At 39.8% G+C, this 9,668-nt stretch overlaps 1 protein-coding gene across 1 annotated transcript; it reads right to left on the bottom strand.

Annotated features, from left to right (window-relative positions):
* Positions 1–382: 382 nt before the first annotated feature.
* Positions 383–2,008, bottom strand: LOC120457590. Its single transcript, XM_039645100.2, has 3 exons — positions 1,269–2,008; positions 594–1,211; positions 383–532 (listed from the first exon to the last, which is right to left on the bottom strand). The coding sequence occupies exons 1-3, from the start codon at positions 1,956–1,958 to the stop codon at positions 521–523; spliced, it is 1,320 nt and encodes a 439-aa protein (XP_039501034.1). The 5' UTR covers positions 1,959–2,008; the 3' UTR covers positions 383–520.
* Positions 2,009–9,668: the final 7,660 nt, after the last annotated feature.

Genomic DNA, 9,668 nt, shown 5'->3' with positions numbered 1-9,668 from the left:
CATTTTATATTCGGTTCACTCGGTCTTTTTGGTTTAATATAATATTCTTCAATAACATTTATAATTCGCGTCTTTGTTTAAAATTTAATTGTGAACCTATCTCATATACATTTTCATTATCATTGTAATCAATTAATAATAGTTGTTTTTCAAAATTATTTTGTTCGTCTGCGTTTGTCTCATAATGACTTTTAGATTCTTTATTTGTATTTTGATTTTCTTCAACTATCGAATCTTTTTTTATTTCAGATATTTTTTCGTGTTCATTATCAATTACAATTTTGGCCTTTACTCTTGCTAAAAAATCACTTCCCAATAACATAGCATATCCCATAGATTCATCATCCACGACATAACATAGGAGTATCTTTATTTGAAAATTTAACTGAACATTTTACGCTTCCATGTATTTGTAATTTACTTAAATTTAATCCAACGTAACTTAAAGAAGTAGTCTTTTCCATTTTAATTTGACTTGGTATAAAACGTTTTTTAATAATACTTATCGGGCTGCCAGAATCTATGAGACATTCTATAAACATAGGGTTCAGCATATTATTCTTTGTACAAAATGTTAATTCAATATAACTTACATAATCGTTGTCCCCGCCCTTCGACTTCTTGTATTGGTTGCACTCCTTAGCAACATGTCCTTGCAAGCCACATGCGTAACAAGCCCCATCTTGTCTCTTAGGCTTGCGGCACTCTTTGGCCAGGTGGCCCCGACTGTGGCAATTGTAGCACTCTGCATTACCTCGTGGCTTCTGAAAATCTCCTGCTCTACGGTCTTCCGGTAACTTGGGCTTAGGAACGTAGCCCAACTCAACGTTTCGGAATGCCTCCAGAAGCTCCAATCCGGTCTTGAACGAACGCGACTTAGCCAGATTGCGTAGATTGACATCGTGTATGCCGTCAATGACATATTCCAAAAATTCATCTTCTGCCAGTGCTAAGTTATCCGCCAGCTGCCACTTCTCGTTGTAGTACTTGGAGAACTCCTCACCTTTGATCCAGACGCAGTTCTGTAGCTTCTGCCGCATACTCAACTTTGATTCTTTGGACATTACGAACATTTTCTCCAGGTGGCTTAACATTTTATCCGCTGTGTCCATAGTAGCGCTCGTGCTTGAATACAGCCATATTTCAGCATCGCCCTTAACTTTGTAGTGAATCAGCGCACGCATCATCTCGTCGCCGACCTTGAAATTTTTCTGGACATTCAAAAGTTGAGATATCCAAACAATGAAATTGTTTCCGCCATCGTATACCTTAACGATCTCCTTTAAAATTTCGAAAGAAATGCTTGAGTCTGTTTCGTTACTTCGTTGTTGTTTATTTTTTAACTGGTCGATCTCATTTTGCAGCTTCAATATTTTCAACTCATTTTCCATTCTTTGAATATCGCTGTCTTGGATAGTTACATTGTTCCGCATCATTTGGTTTCCAAAACATTGTTGTGGCTCCTTGTTGCCAGCCATTTGCATCTCGGGATCATTGTTGCTGGCCATCGGGATCGCTAAACATTTGTTGGACTCATTGTTGCTGGCGCTCACCATCTGCCTCTCAGAACATTGCTCGATCTCATTTTCGTTGTTAACATTTATTTCGCAAGATCCCGTTACTTTTCTCGAACCTTCTGTTTCTTGCATTCCTTTGTATGTATGTGCAACCGTTGCCGTCATCGTGTCGCCGTCGTTGTCGCTACTTCTTGCTATCTCGTTTTCGCTACTTTGTTCTTCGCCGTTGCCGTTGTTTTCATCCCTGTCTATTTTACCGGTTTGTTCTGTGGCGTTGATTTTTTTCATTGCTGTTTTATTTTTTTCAAGCGCGCACCACTCAAATTTAATATTTTCAAGTCTTTTAATCAATTCGATTTTTGTGCCACTACTTTTAAGTTTGTTTTGTACGCACAGAGCTTTTAGTTCTTTTAATGTGTAATTGCCAGGATTACAATTCATTAATGCCGATTTTTATTTTTCTTTTGAAATTATCACTTCGGTAGGTCCGCACTTCTGAGCTTTAGTGTGCGATCTGTGACAGTTCAGCGACGACTGACTCTTCATTTATTCAGCAAGTGTGTGTATACTGTTTACATTCGCGACTCTTATATTAGGTTCTTACATTCTAATATTGCAATGGGACTTATACTACTATGCTTATACACAATTAGTACTACTACTACTACAGGTAGAAACACTTGAAGAGATAAATATACCAAGTGGATCAAAATTTCTGATTCCGCATGAGCTCGGAGCTCCAGTCCAGTTGATAATCTGGTTCAACTGGTGGACAGAAGAGCGGACAGGGTGGAGCAACAGATAAGCCTAATATACGAAACCCTGGATAGTTCAAGTGAGATTGAACTAGTCAAGCAGCTGGCAATGATGAAAAGTCATTGGTCCAACGTGACGGACACACTGAAACTGCTTGAAAACAAGTATGACAGAACTGCCTTTAATCAAGATGAGGCAGACATTCTGCAATCTGATGTTGCCGCACTAGAAATGGTACTTCAGAGGAAGTTGGAACAGTTCAAAAGTTCCAACTACGACGTGCCAGAACTCCAAAAGTGGACCTTCCAACGTTCAATGGAAATGCGAAGGAATGGCCAGCATTTTACGATCTGTTCTCTGAACTAATAGACAGCAGAAAGGATCTCAGCAACACAAGGAAGCTGGGATATTTAAGAGCCTGCTTAAAAGGAGAAGCTCAAATGGTGGTTAGCCATTTGATAACAGGATCAGCGGCTAGCTATGCAGCAGCGTGGGAGCTTATCTGCAAACGCTATGAGAATAGCAGAAAAATATTCTCCCAACACTTCAACAAATTAATGGAACTGAAGTGCTTTCTGCCCCATTATGAGAAAAATTTAGGGAAGTTTTCGGATACTGCGACCGAGAGCATATTCATCATAAAGTAAAAAGGAAAAATAGGAAGCTCTGCTGACGTAATTTTAGCTGAAATTCTGCTGCGGAAATTTTCGCCAGAAGCCTTGCAGCTGTATGAACAGCATGTAAAAACGCAAGAGCTATACAGTCCTTACAAGATGTACTAGAATTTATTGAGCAGCAATACAACTCAGTAAATGCCATTACCAAAAATACCGCTCAGCTTGCTACAAGAAAAGTGCAAGTTAGATCGTGTGCCTTTTGCTCTAAGGATGGCCACGATATGATAAAGTGTCTCAAATTCAGAGCACAATCAATCGAAAAAGAAAAGAATTCGTTCAAAAGAACAGCATGTGCTTTAGATGCTTTAGAAAGCATAAAGCTATCGACTGCAGAAAGGAAATTACATGCAATCGATGCTCCAAAAGACACAACACCCTTCTTCATGAAGACATAAAACGCAGTATCAACAGCAATAGCCTTAAGCAAGGCCAAGACACACTTCTGGCTACAGCTGTTGTTTTAGTAAAAAACAAAGCTGGAGGTTACAACGAGTTGAGGGCGCTTAATGACGGCGGATCCCAGAAGACGCTGATTTCAGAGGAAGCAGCACAAATATTAGGGATTCCCAGAGTAAGGAGTACTATAGAGGTCGAAGGTATCTTCCAAACTACTCAATTATCAAACAAGAGAGAACGCTATAGTCGAGTTCCCCGACTATCTGATACCCGTTACTCAGCTAGTAAAAGTGCAGGTTTGGGCGTTAGAGTGGGCGTGGCAAAAGTTTTTTGGCAAATCGATAGAATTTAGACGACTAATACAAAAATGAAAAAATATCTAAACATTTTTCAAAAGTGTGGGCGTGGCAGCTTTGGGCGGTTTGTGGGCGTTAGAGTGGGCGTGGCAAAACGGTTTTTGGCAAATTGATAGAAATTTACAAGACCAATACAAAAATGAAAAATATCAAAACATTTTTCAAAAGTGTGGGCGTGGCAGTATTGGGCGGTTTGTGGGCGTTAGAGTGGGCGTGGCAACATGAATCGACAAACTTGCGCTGCGTCTATGTCTCTGGAGTCTGTATGCCAATCTAAACTTTCTAGCTTTTGTAGTTCCTGAGATCTCAGCGTTCATACGGACGGACAGACAGACAGACGGACAGACGGACAGACGGACAGACAACGGACGGACAGACGGACATGGCCAGATCGACTCGACTATTGATCCTGATCAAGAATATATATACTTTATATGGTCGGAAACGCTTCCTTCTGCCTGTTACATACTTTTCAACGAATCTAGTATACCCTTTTACTCTACGAGTAACGGGTATAAAAATAGTGCCACCTGACGATCAAACCAAAAATTCATTCAAAGCATCAACGGAAAGCATTGGTTTTACCAACACCTCCATAGAGCCTTCCCAGCAAAAAGTTTGATATTGATATCAACAAAGTAAGGCTAGATCCACAATTCAACGAGCCAAGCAGAATTGACATGGTGATAGGTGTGGATCTATTTCCCCTGATATGATGGAAAAAATAAAAACCGTGAATGAATCTTGGACAAAAAACCAAATTTGGATGGATTGTGTCCGGAAATATAACTCGAGCAGCAAAGCACAAATTATACCACTGCTGCATACAACGAATTCATGAAAGAATACCTTAAGATGGGACATATGGAATCTGTAAAGACAACGGGTCAAGGTAAATACTATTTACCCCATCAAGCAATCATCAGGCCTGGAAGCTTAACTACGAAGCTACGAGTAGTTTTTGACGCATCCGCAAAAACGACAAATGGACTAAGCCTAAATGACGTTATTATAGCTGGTCCTAAGATTCAAAAGGATATATTCGATATTCTAATTAAATGGCGCAAGTGGCAATATGTTATGGTAGCTGACATTGAAAAAATGTATCGCCAAATAAAGGTTGCTGAGAAAGACCAAGAATACCAATATATCCTATGGAGAGATGATCCAAAATGCCGATCAGTGAGTTTAAGTTAACAACCGTAACTTATGGCACCTCGGCAGCACCTTTCTTAGCAGTCCGATGTCTACGAGAGCTGGCAGATCGGTTTTGCCAAGAGGATAGCGTCTTAGCAGAAACAATAAGAGACGACTTTTATATGGATGACCTCATAACTGGTGGAGACACAGTCAACGAGTGCTATGAACTCAAAGGAAATTGAGACAAGTGATGGAGAAGGCCGGCATGCATCTGCGAAAATGGGTTGCAAATGACGAACGTATTTTAGCCGACATTCAGGACGACGGTGCTACGGAGAAAATCTGCATTGAGGAGAATGAATCGATCAAAACCTTAGGACTTCAATGGGATCCGAAGAAGGATACATTTACGTTTTCGGCAGAAAACCCAATGCTAACACGCATAACAAAGCGGTTAGTGTTATCACAGTTGTCCAGAATTTTCGACCCACTAGGATGGTGGCACCGGTAACAATTCAAGGCAAATGTTTCATTCAGGAACTGTGGAAGTTACCGATGACTTGGGACGTTGAATTGGAATCCAACTTAGCAAACTGGTGGATGGAATATGCTAAAGGTCTATCAATTTAGAAGAAATTAGCATTTCACGCTGGACTGGATGCTCCAAAGGTATTATGGAGCTACATGGATTCTGCGATGCATCAGAGAAAGCATATGCAGCGGCTGTGTATACAAAAGTAGGCGTTACCTTGCTAGCAGCAAAAAGCAAAGTAAATCCTATAAAAAACAGGAAAACAATTCCAAAGTTGGAATTATGTGCTGCGCATTTACTAGCAAAGTTATTAGCGAAAGTGCAGGCTATATGGAGCAACAAGATTACAACGCATGCATGGAGTGATTCGCAAATTACTATTGCTGGATACAGAACAAGCGCAGCAAAGATAAGTTCGTCAGAACTAGAGTGGAAGATATCAATAAACTAATTCCCAATGTCAAATGGAATTACGTTAAATCGGAAGAAAATCCAGCAGACGTGGCTTCAAGAGGGATATCACCGCAAGCTCTTAAAATCTGAAATTTGGTGGAGAGGGCCGAATTGGCTATCTATAGATGCACAACACTGGCCCACTCAAAAGGAATCGAAATGGTTGTGGTATCCACATTGATAAAATCCGAATATCTGCAAAACCATCTTTTATCAAAGTATTCATCGATCGACAAACTTCTTAGAGTAATGGCGTATGTATTACGCTTCATAACAAAGCTGAGAGGAAAATCGCAACAGCCGTCACATCTTACGGTGGAGGAATTAAAGCTAGCGAAGATTGCTGTGGTAAAGATACAACAACAGCTAGATTTTGGACACGAAGTCAGACTACTCAAAAACAAAAGACCTTTAGACCAAAGAGTAAGTTGCAGGCGCTAAATCCGTTTTTGGATAGTGATGGCGTACTTCGAGTTGGTGGACGACTACAAAACGCAATGATACCGTATAATGTAAAACATCCAATTATACTGGATAAGTCACATTTGACTTGGTTAATTGTAAAGGATTCTCATAAAGAAACTCTGCATGGCGGAATTAACATTATGAGAACTTATATTCAGAGGGAGTTCTGGATATTTGGCATACAAAATTCCTTAAAGAAATATTTAAGGGAATGTATTGTATGCATACGATACAAGCAAGAGATGTCCAGTCAACTGATGGGAAATTACCAGTTTATCGAGTAACGGCTGATTACTCGTTTCAAAATACTGGAATAGACTACGCCGGACCGTTCCAGATTCGCTGCTCAAAGGGAAGAGGTCAAAAAACGTATAAAGGATACATTTGTGTATTTGTTTGTATGGCAACAAAAGCAATACATTTGGAAGCTGTTAGCGACCTTTCGTCAGACAAATTCCTGGAGGCTCTTCGACGGTTCTTTGCAAGACGAGGCAAGAGTGAGAACATATACTCAGATAATGGAACAAACTTCGTAGGAGCTTCAAGAGTATTGGACAAAGAATTTGTAGCTGCCATTAAAAACAATAATGAGTTAGCACCTACACTAGAAAAAGAAGGCATCAAGTGGCACTTTATCCCCCGGGAAGCCCCCACATGGGAGGTTTATGGGAAGCCGGTGTAAAATCAGTGAAGTCACCTTAAACGAGTTATTGGTGAAAACAGCTTTACATATGAAGAATTTGCATCGCTGCTATGTCAAATCGAAGCAGTGCTAAACTCGCGCCCATTAGTCACTGTAAGGAGCGAAAACGATGGTGAGGAAATATTAACGCCGGGTCATTTTCTGGTGGGAAGACCTCTAATTGGAGCTCCTGAACATTTTGACGAAAGTAAGACAATCAGCTCTTTGGATAGATGGAAGCTTATTCAACGCATCAGAGGTGATTTTTGGAAGAAATGGAAAGAGGAGTATCTGGTGTCATTGCAACAGCGAACCAAATGGCGCCAGGTAAAGCCAAATCTGAAGGAGGGACAGTTGGTTCTTATAAAATGAGAACACTCACCCTGCAAGATGGCCAATGGGAAGAATCATTAGTACGACTAAAGGACAAGATGATAAAGTCCGGGTAGTCACGGTTAAAACAAGCGATGGGGAAGTAAAAAGATCTGTCTAAAGCAAAACAGCTGGAGCTGCAACGCCATCTAGAACGGAGTCAATGCAGCTACGCAAGGACAAGAAGCTTAGCAGCGAGTTCCAAAAGGCAAAAGGAATGGCACTGGAAGCATAGCTACTGTGCTATGCTGTTTATTGATGTTGCAAGCTACAACTGCGACAAAAAATTCGGAAGAAATTCCCAAAGAACTTGGAAAATTTACGACATCGACGCAAAAGCTGCAGTTATGGTAAACAAAATTGGTAAAATTGAAGTCGCTACATCCAGTTGGCAATTATGTTTTATTATGACATGCAAGCCTATTTTGATGTCATAAAACAATCAGAGGACTTCCTGGAAAAATCCCGCCTGGTTTGCGAAAAAATGGGAGACTTCAAGGACTACTGCGATTTCTTCGGCACGACAATAAGGACAAAAATTGACAACATAAAAGAAAAAGACAAAATACTACGGCACCGTACCAACCGAAAGAAAAGGTTTATACTGTTCTTTGATATCGGAAATGCAAATAGAATACAGGAAAATATGCAAACGATCATAAAAAACGAAAAACATCTAATGGAATATGTTGACAATCAGACCTCGGTCATCAATGCCACGGAAGAATTAGTAAGAGCAACTACGATAGAAGCAAACCGGAATTTGGGAAAACTGACCCAACAAGTCAATATTATTGCAGAAACCATGAAGGAGCACTTTATGGTATATAAGGAGTCAATTAAATTCCTTATGTTATCAAATCAAGTGCGAAACTGGATTGAAGAGGCAGAAAGCCTACAAGCAACAGCGATCTCAATGGTAACGGACATTAGTGAAGGAAGAATTCATCCTACACTAATTGCGCCTAACAAAATGCTGGAGGAGCTCGAAAAAGTTAAGCAAAAATTAGGACGAAAACAAATGCTACCGGGTGGAAATTCAGTTATACAATTACACTGATCTATAAACTGATGAAGGCACAAGCTATGTTGAAGGATAATGTCCTATTCATTGAAGCAAAATTGCCGATATACAACAATCAGGAAACGGATCTCTTTGGAGTAATCCAATACCACTGTGGACAAACGGAACAAAGCTTATTCCGAAATGAATTCGAAATATTTTGCGTTCAATACAGACATAAACGAATATCACCTAATGTCTGAAATGGAAATTAACCAATGCAGACAAGAGGATTCGACACATGGCTTTGCGAAAATAATTGGGCATGGAAAAACGCGGATGATAACTCTTGCGAAATATCTCCATTGAAACCAAGCAAGGCACACTCATGCGAAATGATGGAATTCCAAGGCAATTCGTTCATCAAAGAGATAAGTGGATCCAACCGTTGGCTATTTAAACTGTTTCGGAATACAACAGCTAATATAAGATGCAACGAACAGCATCAAGTTATAAAACAGCCCAATCAAGGCATTATACAACTACCTGCAGGATGCACAGCAATATTAGGGGATAGTAAGTAATAGTAAAAGTAATTTCGACAGCGTCTGAAATGTCTATCTTTCCCAGTTTACGAATTATAGATGACAAGGAGACATGGAACGTGGTCCCGCTGAAGCACTTGATTGTCAACAACACTAATGAACTACAAAATCTTCAAATGCGCATCCAGACTCTGAAAAATAACAAAGTACACATTGATGACTTGATTTTCCACACGGCAAGCGGACACTCGGCTCTAGCGTTGACAACGATTATCATAATTATAATTTTCATTTATATCCGGAGGCAACGCATAAATGAGAGACAACTACTCTGGCCGTGTACGCATTAGTTTATAGTGTGAACATGTACAGTATATCGAAAGGTTTTGATTAGTTACTGAGTGTATAGTTTGATTGTATGCCTGGGCGGCTCTAATCAGAATGTCTGAATGATCAATTATATTGAACTCTTCCTTGATACAGCGAGCTAATTCTGTTAAAGTTGAATGTGCTCTTCTACCTGTCCGTTCGTTGTACTATGTCTCGGATCGGCATAGATTAATGCTAGTCCGCTTCGTTGTGCAAAGATTTGAATTGAGCCGAGGTAAAGCTTGGCTCGTTATCAATCATGATTATTAGCTCTAGAAACTGTTGTAGTAATTCCATTACTTATTTTCAATAGTTATTTGTTTTGAATTTCTTTGACGACCAAATATTTCGAATAAGCATCGATACAGGTTAGAACGTTAAATGTTGAGCGTAATATATGTAATG

Source organism: Drosophila santomea, unplaced genomic scaffold (assembly GCF_016746245.2).
Source record: "Drosophila santomea strain STO CAGO 1482 unplaced genomic scaffold, Prin_Dsan_1.1 Segkk55_quiver_pilon_scaf, whole genome shotgun sequence".
NCBI lineage: Eukaryota > Metazoa > Arthropoda > Insecta > Diptera > Drosophilidae > Drosophila > Drosophila santomea.
This window is presented reverse-complemented; position numbering and strand designations above follow the sequence as displayed.

Bases quoted from the DNA above. Each gene is read 5' to 3' on its own strand.
- LOC120457590 (XM_039645100.2), bottom strand. From the start codon at position 1,958: ATGAATTGTAATCCTGGCAATTACACATTAAAAGAACTAAAAGCTCTG. The intron at 1,212-1,268 runs GTATACGATGGC...TTGAATGTCCAG, and splicing joins TTTTAAAGGAGATCGTTAAG to AAAAATTTCAAGGTCGGCGA.